Source organism: Hippoglossus stenolepis, chromosome 14, assembly GCF_022539355.2.
Source record: "Hippoglossus stenolepis isolate QCI-W04-F060 chromosome 14, HSTE1.2, whole genome shotgun sequence".
NCBI classification, from domain to species: domain Eukaryota; kingdom Metazoa; phylum Chordata; class Actinopteri; order Pleuronectiformes; family Pleuronectidae; genus Hippoglossus; species Hippoglossus stenolepis.
In genome coordinates, this window is record NC_061496.1 from 1,421,941 (window position 1) to 1,440,441 (window position 18,501).

Here is an 18,501-nt window from a genome sequence, read left to right on the forward strand (position 1 = left end):
AGTCACCCTGAGGGGGAGAGAGGGGGGGGGACAGGTCATAGGTCAAAGGTTAAGAGGTTGGTGAGAGTGGTGAAGATCAGGAGACAGTTTAAAGAGCCTGTTGATTTGTCTTCTCACTGGATGAACTGCACTGTTTTTCTGTTTGTTCGTTTCTGTCAGTTTATTATTTAGATTTTTAAATTTTTTTACTTTAAATAGTCAACTTTATTATCTTTCTTATAGAATCTGTAAAGATTTACCCCCAGGAAACAAAAAGAGCTCTTAATAGTTTCCACTAAACCCATTGACCTTGTTAATAACACTTAAAATCCCATTTAACTTATATTCTTGAAGAGTTTAGACAAACAAAAACTAAATATGAATCAAGAGCCGGTGAAAATCAAACATCTCAGTTAAGAAACAGGAAACATTTCTGAGGAAAGTTTGGAATCAAACACGTTTTAATAAATCACGTGTGTGTGGACTTTTGAAAAGTTAACCACCTGTGATTCACTGAGAATAAAGATGGACGACGCGTCTTCACTTCCTCCTGTTGTTCACAAATGAAGCTCAAACGTCTCTCAAAGTGTTTTGGAGTCTGAGCAGCGATCGTTCATGGTGTCGAGCTCCTGACGAGACATCAGGTGCTCCACCAATCAGCTGTCAGTCGCAGCTGTCAATCACAACGTCTCAGCCTGTTCTGATATCATCAAATAACTAATGAAGTTACAATATCTGCACTGATGGATAGGAAGAGACTGATGACACAGCCCCCCCCCCCCCACACCCGCACCAACGCACTGTGTGTGTGTGTCAGATCAAATCATGTTTGGAAGCAGAGTCATAAAGTGTGTTCATACACATCTAACTACATGAACCTTTATGATCCATCATGTGTGACCAAGTCTTTGAGTTCTGAAAGAAGTCGTCTTTACTGTTGGTTCAACTGCAGACGAACACAACTCTGTGACACTACACAGATACAGTGAGGGGTTCATGGCAGAAAGTGTGTGTGTGTGGGTGGGTTTGTGTGTTTGTGTGTTTTTGTGTGTGTGTTCTCTCTGATGGACACTGATGAAGGTGTTAACGATGTTTTTCAAAGTAAAACCAGCTGTTGACCTACTTTGGGATCCTGGCAACAGAAGGTTTCAGCATCCACCCACCTTACCTACACACACACTCACAGACACGCACAGACAGACACACACACTCGCACACACTGATTAGTACTATTGGCCAGATGGGGCTCTCCAGGCAGGTTGTAATGTCGGTGGTCTGTTTACCTGTCAGAGCCCGGGGGGGGGGATTTCAGAATAAAAGCAGTTTAAAGTTCCCTGAAAAGCTGGTTCACACATTGAATGTGAAAAGTGTTGGTTTCTTCTCATTAGTCTTTAGCTTCTGTTAATTAATGAGTCTGTAAATCACCGTGCTCAGTGTTGAGGAGAAGCTCATGATGATCAGTGACGCTCCACTGCCCCTCTGTGGCGGCTTGTAGGAGGTGCAGCTTCGGGGCACAAAGAAACATCATGTTTTCATACACGGATCGTTGTCTGACGACGTCTGTTTGAATTCAGAGTTCAGACGCTGAGTTCACGTCCGTCTCAGACTCAGCTTCAGCTTCCTGGGCTTGTTACAGCTCGACGTGTGGAAATGAGACTCGAGCTGAGGATCTGTGAAGGTTGTGAAATTAATTAAATTAATGTCACGAGTGCTGTGCTTGTTTAAAACGTGCTCATTACTTTATAAATTGTTCATCATTTTATTCAGTCATGATCTAATTTCCACAAACTGCTCATTAATAATAATAATATTCGAGCCTGATCAGAGGAAACAGTGAACTTACACATCTCTGAGACTCTACTGGCACCTGAACATTATAACATTCCACACAATAAGAAATCTTAATAAAGTGTTATTGTAATATTAATGAAACCTTTTCTTTCTTGTCTCTTCCAGAAGGAGCTGAGTCTTCCCAGAAGAGGCAGCTTGTAAGTACCGTCCTCTCTCTGCTTCCTGTTTCGTTTCCACTTGTACCCGGAAAGTTTTCAAGGTGAACTGCAATGAACCGAGCAGAGAAACACAACCTGCATGAGGTCGAATACAAAGAGGTGGAAGCTTCTGTTGTGTGATTCTTTGTGTGGTGTGCAGATTATAGCAAGAGGTAAAGTGTGTGTGTGTCTGTGGGTGTGTGTCTGTGTGTGTGGGTGTGTCCGTGTTTTGTCTCTCTGCTGTTAATATGACGTAATGTAAAAAGCTTCCAGTAAAAGGTTAAAGGACAAAGTTTATAGGCCACTGAGTTCTTCTCTGTGTGTGTGTGTGTGTGTGTGTGTGTCAGAACAGCTGAGCATCCCACTGTTGATGGACGCAGATCTATTTTTAACGGCGTGTTCTGCTCGTGGCCGCTGATTTATTGTCTCGCTCCAAACGTTGGGGATGTTTGGAAACAGAAGCCTCGGTGCTGCACGTCCGACCGTTTGGTGAAAGTCTAAAGTTTGGTCGTCGTGGTGAAATCGGTCGTCGTCACTCGTCGTCTCCGTGTCTCCCTGAACGGGACCTTTAGCACCTCGGCAGCGGAGGTCACATGAGGTGCAGGGCGCTGCACCAGCACGCAGACACACACACCACAGGTTTCAAATATCGTACAGTTTAACTTCACCTCGACAACGTTTCATGGAGCAGAAACCATGTGGATCAAATCAAATATCTTTCTGGTTTTGATCATATCCAGATTTGCAATTTTTACTTGAACCCAAATGACACCAATATAAAAATAGACGACATGACAGCTCCTAAAAACATCAGCTTAAACATCTGGATGTGGTGGCTGGCTGCAGTATCGGTCATAAACTCCTCCTCCTCCATGTTAGCAGTTGGGACTGGATGGTCGTTCTGATCAAGTGTTCAAGTTTGGTTTTAATTAGTTATTTGATGATATAAACATGATTTTTAATGTGGAATAATGATGTGAAATGTTGTTTTACACTTTCACAAAGTTTCACTGACAATCAGCAGTTTTTTTATTGTTAGTCTGAACTTCTTCACAATCTTAAAATCGCTGGATAACCACAGACATAAAAATAGAAAATAAAAATAAACAATAAAAGTATGAATTTGTGGCTGTGTAGCTGCAAACGGCCAATAAAAAGTTTTATATCTCCCAAATCTCTTTCTGTTTGAAGACACAGCTGCATCACAGGCCAGCGTGTGTGTTTGTGTGTGTTTGTGTGTGTACGTGTGTATATATGTGTGTTTGTATTCATGCCCTTACGGCTCCGCTGTGAGTCGACTGCAGAAGGTGGTGGCGTCCTGTTTTCTGATGAGCGCTGACCCAGCTCCTTTTTAACAGACACAACTCTGAAACTGTGTGAGGGTGTGTTTGATTGATTGATTGATTGATTGATTGATTGATTGATTGATTGATTGATTGTCAATTCTCAGACAGAAAGTTGCTCAATCACTGTTTTCGTCGTCTTCATTTTCTCTTTAATCTTTGTCTGTTGCTCACACATCAGATCATATTCATATTATACTGTAGTTGTTACATGTGGAGCCTCAGTCGAACCGACGGTTCACACAGAAATATGTCAGTGATTTGTTAGGGTAAAAAGATTTTAGGGTTAAAACACACACACACACACACACACACACACACACACACACACAGATCCAGATTGATGCCTAATGACATCTCGTGTCTTGTGGCTGCTCCTGCGTCACTCCAAATTAACTGTGTGTGTGTGTCTGTGTGTTTGTGTGTGTGATCTTGGACATTGGTTATGAATTAGCGATCAGCATGTGAGCTGCATTTAGCCCATCGGGGTCAGCGGTGTTCTTCTGGGAAGACGAGAACAGAGCGAGGACAGCTGCACTTCCTGTTCTGTCTCGTAACATGAGGACAATCATGTCCCGTGTCCCACAGAGGCTGAGGGCTTTTATCTTTATGGTTTTAATGTTCCATCAACGCTCGAACATTTCAAAGAAATGAAATCTGGACGAGGAGTAAACTGTTTATCACCTGTATTTTTAGTTTCAGCTTCAGGTTTCATGTTCCCTGCTGCAGCCGTATCTCAAGCAGGATTATTAACTGCCCACTTTGAGGAATAAAAAACTACTTTAATGGAAATAAATGTGTTTTAAAAATAAGAGGCGAGTAAAATGTTTAAGAAGTTATTGAAATAGTAATTTTGAAAGTTCAAAAAAAGTTATTTTATGTCAAATCTCGTAAAACAAGAAAGAATTCCAGTAGTTTTACAAATTCATGAAGGATAAAAAGATTTATTTAAAAAAGCAAACAAATGTCATACAAATGTGCAAATAGATAAAACTCATTTTAAGTTATCAAGGTAAGTTCTTGATAAATAATTCATAAAAAGCTTGGACTAAATAAATAAAATCAAAATAGATCAAATGAAAAAACAGAACGATGAGAAGAAAGTTTAATCTAACTTTGAAATCAACTTCTCTCTTGATTTTAATTGAAGCTGATAATGATGAAGATCTACAATCATACAACAGCTACTCTTTGACTTTGTAAAAACCATAATAAGAGATGACACAGTGATAAACTTGAAGTCATGTGAATGAGGTCGAGAGCCTCAGTCTCCCTGCTCCGCCCCCCCGGTGACGACCCTCTGAGCTCGTGGAGGATTCAGTCTCTCGTCCCGTCCACAGCGATCACAGCCGGCTTCCACGAGCTGAAGGGGATTAACTGGCAGACTGTACCCAGGGACGGCTCTCTGCTCCTGGGCACATGCAGGTGGGAGCGTCCCCCTGGTCCATGTGAGAGGAGAGTGTGAAGTCTCGGTTTGTGACGTCCTCTCTGAGTTTGGGGATTTTTTTGGGATTCTGAAGGATTTAACATTTTTGTTTTTGTTTTTGAACCTTTGGATTATTCCAAGAAAGACGAACTGAGGAGGAGGGAATCCCAAGAGAGTGGATGTGAACTTCTGCTCACAGACGTGTGTGTGTGTGTGTGTGTGTGTGTGTGTGTGTGTGTGTGTGTGTGTGTGTGTGTGTGTGTGTGTGTGTGTGTGTGTGTGTGTGTGTGTGTGTGTGTGTGTGTGTGTGTGTGTGTGTGTGTGTGTGTGTGTTTTGAGGCAGTGTGTTAGTTTGTGACTCAGCAAGTGGCTGCTCGCTGGTGAAGGAACACTCTACCCCAGATACCTCACATTACTGGTGTGTGTGTGGAGATAAGGCAGGTGCTGACCTCACACACACTCACTCTCACGCTCTGGTCATTCCTGTATATTTAAAAGTGTTGTCAGTGGAGGACTGAGCTCAGCGTTGTGGTCGTGTGGAGCAGCTTCAGCATGTGTTTGACGGACACCCGATGCAGAGTGGTGGATTATTAAAGATTACAGCTGAGCCTTTTGTCCCGGGACACACGATGAAGAGGAGGAAGGAGAGAGCAGGAGCCCCACACCTCCGCCTCCAGTAAGAGACTGTGTGTGTGTGTGTGTGAGATGCAGTAGATCAGATTTATATCTAGACAGCCAGTTGTGTATTTGTCTTTCTACAGTATCTTTACATGACTGATCCTAGAACAACAACTTCAAACGTCCTGAATTACACAAACAAAGAAGAAGAGAAAGTGCAGCTTTGCCCTTCTAGCTGCTGCCCCCTGCTGTTGGTTTACAGAGAACCAGTGAGTTGAGGGTTTGAGTGTGAAGACGATGACTGAGAGCAGAGAGAAACAGAAACATCATGTGTTCACTTCCTCTGACACAGGAAGTGAATAAGTTACGTGTCAGGCGGGTTCAGCTGCATGGGACTGATTGGATTCAGCAGAACTTTGCTCTAATGACTCTAACCTGTCTCACTCCTCTTTATTCATTCACACTTTGTTAACTGGGACGATCTTAACGTGATTCCATCGTTATCAAACCTGTAAAAGTGATTCAAACTTCAAAAACAGACTTTATTCTGCAGTTTAAACACCTTTAAAAGTCTTTAGATGTCATATGTACGGCTAAAAACAATATTGACTTGTATTATAATTTTTTTATTGACTTATGTATTTACATTCCTTCTGATCAGTCGAGCTTAAACGTCTCTCAGATTGAACTGGCTGAAATGTGTTTCGTTCAGTATTTGCTGAAGGAGCTAAATGGCCCCAGACGGCCTGAGTGCTGCTCGTCCTGGAAACACTTCACATACTGAACATGTAGCTCTCGTCCTCCCAGCAGGGGGGCTCACCCGTTCGGTCCCACCCAGTGGGGACATGGAGACCACCACCCGACCGCCCTGTGGGTCTGTGCCAGCTGAACGCTGCAGAGGCAGATCTCCAGTAGATCTTTGTCTGAGCTCACACTTTGATTTGTATCCACGTGAATTCTGTCAGTGAGCTGTTATTGTTTGACTCGTCCTGACTCCGATCCCTTCAGTGTCACTATGACTGGAATTCTTTGGTTGTGCTGCCATCTCTGTGAAGCTGGTCCAGTACGTTCCGTCCAGTCGTGATGATTGATGGCGCGGGGGGGTTCATCAGGCCGGCAGACAGTGAGGATCAGCAGGTTGAGTCTGGCTCTGAGAGCCGGAGCTTAACAGACGAAACAGTTCCCTGAGCTTCTGTTCAACAGTTAAATGAACTCACAACATCACATAAGTGAAGCTTTTTAAAGATTAAAGCCTCTTTTCTTTATCGGTGTAGTCGAGGTTACTCAGGCAGAAAAGTTCAAATTCTCCTAATAAGAGCTTCAGTAACTTTTAAAGACACAAATCCACCAAATGTAAATCTGTAACATGTGAAATCTGTGTTTCCAAGGCTCTAAATATCTAAATGAAAACATCACAATGACGACAAAGGTTGTATTGAAAGCTTAAAATAAAACGTCTATCTCTTATCTCTCTTATCTTCTGTTTCAGGTTTGATAATTCAAATATATTCACTAAGGGGTATTTATTTAACAAATTATAAAAACTTAAACTGTTAAACATGTGCATGAAAACGCAAATGTGTGATTTTAATATTATTCTTATACGTATTATATTGTAGATGTGTTTTTTCTGACCTGAGGCTGAGAAGAAAAAACACTGGAGGAAAGTTTAACAACAGTTTTTATTTAAATAGTCGAGCACTACACATACACACACACACACACACACACACACACACACACACACACACACACACACACACACACACACACACACACACACACAGTTGCACAGTTCTCGTCACACATCCCTCTATCCTCGCCCCTTTGCTCTTCATCCTTTCTTCCTCTCCCCTCCTCTCCCTCCTCTGTTGGCAGAATCTGGTCGCCGGCTCAGCTGCGTTGCCACAGCAACAGCAGCCTCCTCCAGCACCTGCTGTCCCCCACTTCCTTTCATCCCTCTGCCGCTCAGGCGCCCGTCATCACCCTCTCTCCCTCCTCTTTCTCCTCCTCCTCTCCCTCCCTCTGTTCCTCTGACGGCCCTCTGTCAGCCCCTGTTCACCAGCGAGGAAACCCCTTCCTCTGGAGGTAAGGCTCTGGCTGTGTGACCCATCCAACCCCTCCCTCACCTCTGATAACAAACCTGTCTGCTTGTGTGTGGTTGTGTGTGGTTGTGTGTTTGCCTCCATTAGCCACTTTCCTGACCCTCTGTTTTCTAGCGTTTGTGTGAAGTAGAAAATTCCTCAGTTGGACGAAGCAGCAAATAGAACTAATGAGCTTTGTTTGTCTGATGAAACTAAAAATAAACAACTGACCTGTTCCGGCTGCTTTAAGGAGAAAATGAGTTTCTGTTGCAACTTGTTCCCTTTTTAAAACGATTTGCCTAAGAGCTTGTTTATGTTCAGCGTTAGATAAACACACAGAAACCGACGGCGTCCGTTCTCTGTGTTTGTTGTGCGTCTCCTGAAAGCTGCGGATACTGATGAAGCAAACACAAAGAAGCAGTACCATCAGAAATCAAAGGGGGGGGGCAGTGTAGTCAAAAGCTCAAGCGAAACGACCGATGGACACGAGACAGATATTTCGACAGTGGAGAGACTTTAGGAGTTGGACCAAATCGGCCACTTTCACTCAAGAGGAACATGATCACAACTTCCTCCAGCGGCTCCATGTCCGTCAGAGACTCAACTCTTAACACTACACACGAGTGAGGCTGATTCTGTGTGAGACACTGACAGAGACTTCTGGGACAGGTACATCGTGATATGGGTCATTTTTCACTGTTTTACATCCTAATTTTACTCAGACCTAAATTTAGAGCCTGACTCATCTGGTCGAGCTGTGAAGAGTGAAGATCCTAAAAGATCCCTGTGAAATGTTAAATCATGTATCTGAGGAAAGAAACCAGCGTTTACTCGTAACATAAAGAACCAGCAGCCGGGGGTGCTGAGGAAATCATTGATACGATTCAGGACGGAGACAAACATCTGGTGATAAACATCTGTAAACTGATCCTGGAGAGAGAAAGAGAGAGAAAGAGAGAGAGAGGAGGAAAGAGCATCAGAGAGGGAGGGAGGGAGACACTGCTGAGCGGAGAGAGAGGATCAGAGAGAGAGAGAGAGAGGGAGGGTTCACACACACAGACACACACACACACAGACACACACTCTGTTGCTGATGTGACAGCCGTAGGGCCGGCCAGCCGGCGTCTGTTTGTTGAGCGCCGCGCGTCAGAGCGATGGTCGAGCGTGTGCGTGAGCGTTAGCATGTCTGACTCCTTCTGGACGGTGCTCTCCAATTTCTCGCTTCCTGAGAGAAACATGCTGCGTCGCTCCAAGAGGTAACGACTCCTCCACATTCTCTCACTTCTTCATCATCCCTCTGCTCACCTGCCTTCATCTGCACTTTCCTCTTCCTCTCTTTACTTCTTTCTTTCACTGCGACACATATCTTCCTTCCTCTTTTCTCCTCCTCCTCCTCTTCCCCCTTTCTGCATGTTGTTGATGCTCAGCAGGAATTTCTCATGAAGGTCATCGAACTAGATTTGTCTTTTGCTGGATAAACAGGTCATTGTGTCTGTGTGTGTCTGACAGTCTGTGTCTGACTGTGTGTGTGTGTGTGTGTGTGTGCAGCACTGCTGGTATGTGTCTGCAGTGTGTGTTCTTTCTTTATTAGATTTCATCAGTCTGCGTATTATCTGCGTCTTTGTGATGCAAGTGCAGCTTTCAAGGGAAAATCTGACGTCTGTCCTCATTTCTGTGTCTCTCTCTCTCCTGTCGTTCCCTCAGTTGACCTCTCCTCCTCTCCTCATCTCCTCTTCCTCTCCTCTTACTCACCTCTTACTCTCCTCCTCCTCTCCTCCTCCTCTCCTCTTCCTCTCCTCTTCCTCCCCTCGTCCTCCCCTCTCTCTCCTCTCTGTCCAGCCAGAAGTGGCTTCTCCTCCATGAAAGGGAGGAAGAGGCAGAGCTGTACTTCTCACTTTGAAGCAGCAATTTTCTTCCTCCTCCCTGTAATAACAGTAGCTGCCACACACACACACACACTCAGGGACACACTTCTGTGCTCCGTGCCACCGCCCCCTGTTGTGTGTGATTGTCTCTGCAGTGTTTTTAAAAGGGGCTTGTGAAGTGAGACAGGAGCGACGCCTGCATAGCAACAGGCTCGGACACTTTTTGTGTTGGATGAAGTCTGCAGCTCGTGTGGAGCCGGAATCGAGACTTGACCGATTCATCGCTCGCACACAAAGACTCTGAAGAGTCAATTCTCTCTTTTCAACACAAGATACCACACACAGATAAATCCTTCATCATCCTGATGATCCGTTTCTGAATCAAGAAATGTCAGACAGAGTTCTTGCCTCTCGACCCTTCAAGCTTTTCTTGTGCAAAGTATATATATTTATATATATTGTGTGTTTTGTTATTGTTCTGTCCTCCTTGTTGTAAAAGACAAGGTCACAGCATCACATGCACTGACCTTTATTTAGATGAAGACACAATGTCCCTGTCGGACGGACAAGAGTTGGATTTGATTGATGGAAAATGTATATATTCATTTATTTTGTCACTTGTCAACTCTCCACCTGGCTTCTTCTGGTTGGGAAGTTCAGACAGACTTCTGAGAGCAGACGTTGGACATGATTTGATCATGAAATCACACAAACACACACACACACACACACACACACACACACACACACACACACACACACACACACACACAGGCTGCAGACAGGAGTTGTTCCCGCAGATTATCACACGACGTAGAGTTTTTATTAACTTCATTGTCGCAGAAGAAGGGACGCTCCATCTATCGAGGTTTTTATAAAGATGGTCTCTAAGTGTGAGTGATTAGAAAAGAGCAGAGGAGCAGATGTTTAAGTTAACACTCAAACCGGCCTTTGATAAATGTCCTCACTCTGTCGGGTCTATGCTCCAAATGGTCCTCACAGATACATAAGTACACACACACACACACACACACACACACACACACACACACACACACACACACACACACACACTGTTGTCACATTGATTTCCTGTCCAGACTTTAACCTGCAGTACAACATTATTGAATGGACTTTAGGAAATGAGTTTAGCTGTAGATCTTATCCACGTATGCTCACCTGCTGTCTGATGTGTGTGTGTGTGCGTGTGTGTGTGTGTCTGTGTCGTGTGCATGTGTGTGTGTTTCAGTGTGTTTAGCTGAACGCCCACACATCTGTTTGCTCATCTGTCTTTATCTCTGCTGTCGGCTCCGTGTCAGAGTCGACTTCTTTCTCTTGTGAGAGTCACGATCACTAACTCATTGCATTCTGAGTTTATACAGTTTTTCATGTTAGAGTTAAAACACGAGTAAATACACACGTTCAAAAAGTGAAACACACCAGACCTGCAGTTTAACAACAGGATGACACTGTTTCTCCAGGTTCCTGCACGTAAATCTGTAAGTGTTTAAAACACTGTTAAAGTTAACATGACAGTGTCACTGTGTCTTAATACTGCACAACACACAACACACATCACACAACACACAACACACAACAGCTCTGTGACGAGGCTCAAGTGTGTATCACTGTGGCAAATATTAGAAACTGTACACAAACAATAAAGCTCATCGCAGCAGGTCCCTGGTTTGACTCCGACCGGCCGACCCACTATATCCTTCACTGCAGCTACCAAAATAAAGGCATGGGAAAGCCCCGATAATAATCATGATTATTATCAATAATAATAATAACAAGAAAAAGCACATGAAGCTGTTTTTATTTACACTTAACTTTTAAAACAATAACACAAAATAATATTGTCTCATCACAATATGATTTCAGTAACAGTCGATGATTATATTATTATTATTATTATTATTATATAATATTTAAATAGTTCAACATTAAGGGAAACATGTTTGTTAAAGCTGGAATCACGACTGGTTAGCCTAGCTTAGCATTAAGAGTGGAAACGGGGGGAAACAGCTAGCGTGGCTCGGTCAAAGTCGTTAGTTAACGTTTAGCTGCGTCCTGATTCTGGAGACGTCTTCGTGAGCCGGACTGAAAAGAGACGGTCGGGTCTGAGGACGATTTCCTGTCCTGCTCTACTGTTGCGTCATCTGAGCGGCTGCACTCCTGTAGCTCAGCCATCCAGACAGCTAGCTTGTTATCTTCATCATCAGTGCACAATGAATCCTCCTCCTCCTCCTCCTCCTCCTCCTCCTCCTCCTGTTGGATCTTTGCTGCTCGCGAACAGGAAGGAAATTACATTTCTGCACACTGGACCCAAAAGTGCCTGCAGGAGAAAGTTCCCCCAGAGGATCTGAGTCATTGGACGTCTTCTGTCTCCAAACAGACTCGGAGTCTTTCAGGAGCTGATACATCCTGAAGAGTGGTTTTATCTGATCACTCCTGTCGCTCTGCTGCTCCTCTCGTATCACTGCAGCTCTGTCACGTCCTGTTCTCCCTCCGCAGACGTTTGACAGGTGTGTTTGCCTCAGATGTCAAATTTATATTCATGAGTTGTCCATGAAGTTTTGTACATTAGCTGCTCAACAGCAGCCGAGTGAGAAATGAACCTGCACAAACTAAACCATCAGTTCAGTGGGAATGATTATTATTAGTATTATTATAATAAAATACAGCATTACCCCTCACTCTGCTTTATTTACACCATCAAAGCAGGTGAGCAGATTTCTACTTAACTTCCCATTCACGCTCCTGCTCCCCAGAGGAAGAACCCTTTACCTGTTTTCACTCAGAACATCTGGTCATGCAGCGTATGTGACATTTACTGCTCCACCGAGGATGCACCCTTTAGATCTGACCCACTGACCTTTACTCTAAAGCAGAACAAATAGTGTGTCTGTCGCTACCAGCAGAGAAACACACCTGCAGACACACACTCACACTTCTGTGTTTGTCTCTTCAGAGTTTACTATTCCCATAATGCACCTCTTCATGTGTGTGTGTGCAGCTTTTTATGAGTTCACACAAAGTGTACAATTCCATCACACTTCCCTGGAAAATTGAGAAAAGCGTAAATGGCACTTGTGCGTGTGTGTGTGTGTGCGTGTGCGTGTGCGTGTGTGTGTGTGTGTGTGTGTGTGTGTGTGTGTGTGTGTGTGTGTGTGTGTGTGTGTGTGTGTGTGTGTGTGCGTGTGCGTGCGGCGTGCGTGTGTGTGTACCACATGCTGTGCTCAAACTGCTGATGCTGCACATCTCAGCAGATGGCAGGAGACACACACACAGCATGTCATATCTACATGCACTAATTATTCATCAAATGGGTTTGAAACAAGCTGCCAATATATCAAACACCTAATAATCTCTCACAGGTTTTTGCTATATAAAAATGCCTTTGAAGGAAATGCCCTCAAACTCAATGTCTCAAGGCGACAACTGGTCCTCACAAAGATGGAAAAAGCAGAGCACATAAACAGAAAATTAACCAATGAGATGAAAGACGCAACACTGATCATTTTACCGTCGCAAATCGTATCTTTAGTCACTCATCCAGGATCCAGACGGGTTCAGCCTTTCGGAAAAACTTAATTATAGCCAGCATATGTGATGAGCTAATAACAACACACACACACACACACACACACACACACACACACACACACACACACACACACACACACACACACACACACCTGCCAGCGCTGCCAGAGCCTGTCAGAAATTTAAAACCCTCAAAATCAGGAAATATGTTTCATAGAAGAAGACAGTGGTTTATATCAGGCCTCTGCAGTTTCCTTTCTGTACAACAGAAGACGTTATTTAATAATGTGAGTGCTGAGAGCTCGACTGATTTAATCTGATATGATCCTTTCAGAGACATATTAAATCTGCGTGGATCTTTCTTGATATTAAAACTCTATTTATAATTATTTATAAAAATGTTATGATTGAACTGTAAAATACAAAACCACGATTACATTTCTTTCTCAGAGGGACACAACCGAGCCGCCTGCAGATTATAAAACTGTGTCATCATCAGCACAGACGTCAGTGGTGTGTTAAAGTGTGAACAGGGGAGGACCCACAATAGATCCCTGAGGAACTCCATTAAAAATAACGATGGCATCTTTCTCAACTTGCACCATATTCCGCCGAGTGTTTTATTGTCAGACGTGTTACTTTAGAAACACATCATCAGTGTGGAGCCGGAGCCTCATCACAGCGCCTGTCCCAGCTGTAATTTCCTCAGAGTGTAACGAGCCTCGCTTCGCCTCCCGTCAGTACGCACACGCTCGCTTCAGAGCAACTGACAAAGAGGAGAAATGCTGTGAGCTCGACCTGTGGATGTTTGAAGCCGTTCGGCGTGAAGACTGTTACTTCATTTCCTCCTGTCTTCTGTCTGGGGACGGATGTCACAGCTTAAAGCAGATTGTTCTTTTCCCTGCAAGCTTCTTTTGTGCAGCAGCGTGTACACACACGCAGACCACACACAACGCACACACACACACACACACACACACACAACACTCACAGACACAACACAGTCATCTCAGCTCAGTGGGGATCTGAACTCAAACCATTTCACTGCAGGATCCACCTCGTAATGTCTCTTCTACCATTAGAGAAGGAGCCTGAATTGACAGATTGTTAAAAACAACAAGACAGAACATAGAAACTGTCCAGGTGCATCACGTACCTTTGAGAAACCAGGAAACTCAGATGGTAAAGACATTTATTTTTTAAATTCCTGCAACCGTCCATTTGACCTTGGGTTACGCTGCCCCCCCCTTCACCACATTTTACGTAAATTGGTTCAGTAATCAGTGATTAGCATTAATCCTGCAAAAAAAAAAAAAAACTGCTGAGGAAAAGATAATCTCCTTAGTGGAGTTAATAAAGATTCTTCGGGTTTCCAAAGCGGATTAAAATCATTTAGTTGACTTAACATATTAATGCATATTCATGTTTTGCAGTAGAGATCTGGCAGTTTTTTAAAGGTACTTTGGAATAAATGCTGTTGTCTCCACTTGAGGATCTGTAGCTGTGTCCGAGTTCAGGGGCCAGGACGCGTTCTGCATTAACCACGAAATGACCACGAAATGAGACAGTCTGGAGGCCCCGCCCTTACTGCTGTCGCCTAGCAACAGAGCTGCAGTTGGACACGACAAGAAAGTTTTACTGCCCCTTGGTTTTTTCAGCATGTGTACTATTACCTGTTCAGTGTATTTGTGTGGTACATTGTGATACTTCTCATCACCAAAGCACAATCTGTAGTCTTGGCGCTGTGATGCAATCGGTGTGTGAATGCAGCCTCGGAGGGATTCAACCTTGTGACTCAGTAAAGGTCGAGTCAGGGCCGTACTTGTTTACATTAGAAACTGATGGAGACAAATGGCTTCAGCATATTTAGTTGTTTCATGACATTAGAGCAAATACACACGTTTGTACTAAACCTTAAAGTAAATGTAGGACGAAGAGAATCGTGTTCTGGTGACTGAAGGGGAAACTACAGTAAATGCTGTTTGTGGGTCAGTGGTTGTGACAGTTGTGTGTTACATGATGGCAGCTGTGATTTTGTCCATTGTCTTTGTGTTTCATCGCCGTCCTCTGGTGTGAAGGACGCTACGTGCAGACCCGCTCCTGCCTGAGTGAATCTCTAACATCTGTGCGCCCGTCGGCAGCGAGTGCACAGATGTGCCGTCTGTGCGATCGTGTGTTGGACAGTGAGCGGACACCTGCTTGTGTTAACACGGAGCTGTGTGTAACTAATGACTGACTTTTACGTTCCTGACAGCGTGTGAGGTGAATGTGTGTCTGAGTAACGACTCTGGGAAACTGTAAATCTCTCTGGTTCATTGCAAAGCTCCTTTAAAGTCCAGCTTTTATAGATGTTGTAATGTGGAAATCCTCACTTTGACTGAGGACAAATCACTTAACGGGTCTGGTTTCTGTCCTCAGCTGTCGGACGAGCAACAGGAAGAGCCTGATTGTGACGTCCAGCACCTCCCCCACCCTCCCCCGACCACACTCACCTCTGCATGGACACACAGGTAACACACACTTACTGGATACACCCCCGACTGTTGACCTCTTCAAATCATAGGATGTGTTTTTAAAGGGCCGAACTTTCCCACTGGCCTGAACATAAACTATATTTATTTTCCTACATAAAAATGTACTTTAATTTTGTTTATGTTGCCTTTTAAGAACTGAATGGGGACAAATTAAATATATATTTCCTTTTCTTTTTAAAGAGTGTGTGTGAGTGAACTAACACTAGTGTGTGAGGTGTGTTACCAGGAGTTGTGTTGTTTACTATCACAGCTCAATTAACACCTCAGACTTCAGCTCAGGCAGATGTGTGATGCTCTGGATTAAAGCAGAAGCTGCTTGTGTCCCACGAATACGAGATGAAATCGATTTCCTGCCACTTTCCTGGAAACCTTGTTCGTTCATCTCCGCTCTGTTCACCTTGAAAACGTACACTGACAGGATTTCTGTCGAACACGCCTGACAGCATGTAAAACTGTAGAATCTACCACCAGCATCCCAACCCCCCCGTCTACTCGTCAAATATAAAGAGAGAGAGATGAACAACAGGGATGTTGATCGAAGGAGACTGAAGGAAAGTGAGCGAGAGTCGAAATGAAGATCGGAAGGACGAGATAAAAATGGATTGGACAGAGGAGAGAAAGTCGGAGATTCAATCAGTCGAGAGAGAGAGAGAGAGAGGAAGAGAGAGAGGAGAGAGAGAGAGAGAGAGAGAGAGAGAGAGAGAGAGAGAGAGAGAGAGAGAGAGAGAGAGAGAGATCCTCATTAACTGAGTGTTTGTGCACGTCCACGCTCAGTTGACAGAGTCGCATACGTTTCATTTCCTGCTGAGGAAGTAATAGAAGTTGCAAAATTGTCAGTCACAAACACACACACACACGCACTTTGTTTTGTTGTCATGGCTTTTTATCCAGTTCAGATGATTAGAAGTAGAACTTCAATCCAATTTGAATTGTAGATCCTCCTTGGGTGCATTTACACCTGAACTTTCATGTGGTCAAGTTTTGAACCCTAATTCAAGGGCAGATTTAAATTGGGGTTTAAACACTATACAGCCAAATGTCAATCAAAGTCAATGTTCTGCCCATTTATCCTCTGCACAACAAAATCACTAAGTGCTTTGCAAAAGAAATAAAAACCAGACGAAACAATCAAACTGAGACACGAGGAAATAAAAATAATAAAACAAGATCAGATAAATAAGAACAGTCAGTTCAGATAAAAGCTGATGTCAAACAAAGAGTCGTAAAAAGTTTACGACGACATTTAAAAGGAAGTCGAACATCATCTCTATGTTCGGAGCTAATAATAGACTTTGAGAGGCAGATGAATAGTGGTGGAGTCAGGAAGTCAGAACATGTGAAGAACTCACATTGTCACATCCACACGAGTTTGTTTCAGCACAAACACAGAAACATCAGTGAGACTCGAAAGCTGTTTTCAGACCTGAGCTGAAGTCTGGAACTTCTCCTGCAGCCTCCTGGTTAAATGTCCTGAAGCTTCCCAGAGAGCGAGTGGACGTGTTGACGAGGTTTCTAACACGTAACGGACGTGAAACTGGAAGAACACAAACATCTCAGGATGAAGAAGAGGAGCCGTACACGTAGAAGACGTCAACTTGGAAACACGAGGAGGTTCCAGATCTTCTGGTGATGAGGGCCGACGCCGGTGTGGATGAGCTGTAAACAACAACACTGATCTTTCCACAGCAGAGTTTATACGTCATGTCCGGCCTCCTGCTGCTCTACAGGCTCCGCCCCTGCTGCTCTACAGGCTCCGCCCCTCGCCTGGATGTTCCCACATGTTCCTGTTTGAACGAGTCGGACCCGACAACCTGCTGCTGCTTCACAAACACCAACTACACAACATGTCCTGATGCTATTTCATGAAATCAGCTTGAGTGACTGTTCAGAACATGAAGAACTTGAGGGACACATGATTTTGTGATGGAAAAAGACTGAGTTCAGGTTTGTGGTGTTGTTCTGGTCACACTGGTCCAGAATCCTCCTTCGTTCTATCTCTTCCTGTTTTCCTCGTCGTCTCCATCTTCGTCCTCCAGACTGCTGTGGCTGCTGTGGCTGCTGCGTCTCCATGGTAACACAGCCACCGGTCTTCAGTCGTCCTCTCACTCCCGTCTCTTCTGTCTCTCCCTGCCGAGGAAACAAATACGACTAATTAAATATCATTAATTAATCTCACTGCTTCTCAGTTTTCATTTTCTCTCTTGTTGCTTCATGGAAAATACAACATCTTTTCCTTATGTTCATGTTTAGATGTTTGCATTGAAGCTTAAACACAGTTTCAGCTTCAACACAAACCTTTATCTGTGAAAGCAGAGCTGTGAGATCTCATTGTGGGCAGGTACTGATTAATATGCACCACTGGAGACCATTAAACCTTCTCTTCATTCCACAGAGCGGTTTTATTCGTAGGTGATTGCTTCGATCTTCCTCTTCTTTCTCTCAGTCTGTCGCTCCGGCCCCTCATCATGGTTTCAATCATTCACTTTACTGCTCGTCACAAGGAGATTCCTCTCAGTCTAATATCCTGAGGGGCTGATGAGAACCAATCTTCTCCAGAAATGACTTTTATTAAATGTTCACATTCTGCATAAATTCCTTGTTTCAGCTCGTGTTGCCACTTCTGCCGTCTCTTTCTTCTTCTTCTCGTTCTTCCCTCTCCATGACACTGTAATGTAAACCTTCCCTCTCCTCCTCTTTTCTCTCGAGAGTTTCTGCACCTTCTCCTCCTCTTCCTGTTCCCTCACTCTGAACTTTCCTCGTGGCGGTTGTTGGGTAAAGGTCAGTGTGTGACTGACAGCTCTTTGTGCTCGGGCTTCTGATGAATTCTGTCAAACTCGTCTTAACGAAGGACGGAAAGAAAGAATCAAGCTTCTCTCTTGTTCACTCTCTTGTCAAACACTCACAAGAAAACTTTGACGTTTTTCTTTTTCTTTTCCTCTTCCTGTCTTTCCGCCCCTTCCCAATTATAGCAGTATTTTGTTATCCCAGCCACTCGCTCCCTGGAGAGTCAGCGAGCGAGACTGAAGAGGCACAAAGCAGATATTACATTTGCATGTTTCTCATGCCGGAGTATCTTTCTTGCTAAAGTAGGTCAGTGTCACTGCAGTTTGCTGCA

The 18,501-nt window shown here is 44.0% G+C and overlaps 1 protein-coding gene across 10 annotated transcripts in view; it reads left to right on the plus strand.

The window, feature by feature from the left end:
* The window catches only part of mast2 (microtubule associated serine/threonine kinase 2), a 112,853-nt gene that overhangs the window by 64,066 nt on the left and 30,286 nt on the right, over window positions 1-18,501 (plus strand). For 3 of the 10 annotated variants that reach the window (XM_047342807.1, XM_047342808.1, XM_035175907.2), the window contains 3 exons: window positions 1,936-1,967; window positions 7,233-7,442; window positions 15,271-15,362. In XM_047342807.1, the coding sequence (XP_047198763.1) occupies window positions 1,936-1,967; window positions 7,233-7,442; window positions 15,271-15,362 (334 nt within the window). Of the gene's footprint in view, window positions 1-1,935; window positions 1,968-4,616; window positions 5,413-7,232; window positions 7,443-8,506; window positions 8,695-15,270; window positions 15,363-18,501 lie in introns of those variants that run through there. The other 7 variants (XM_047342809.1, XM_047342810.1, XM_035175910.2 and 4 more) reach the window with 4 other exon arrangements.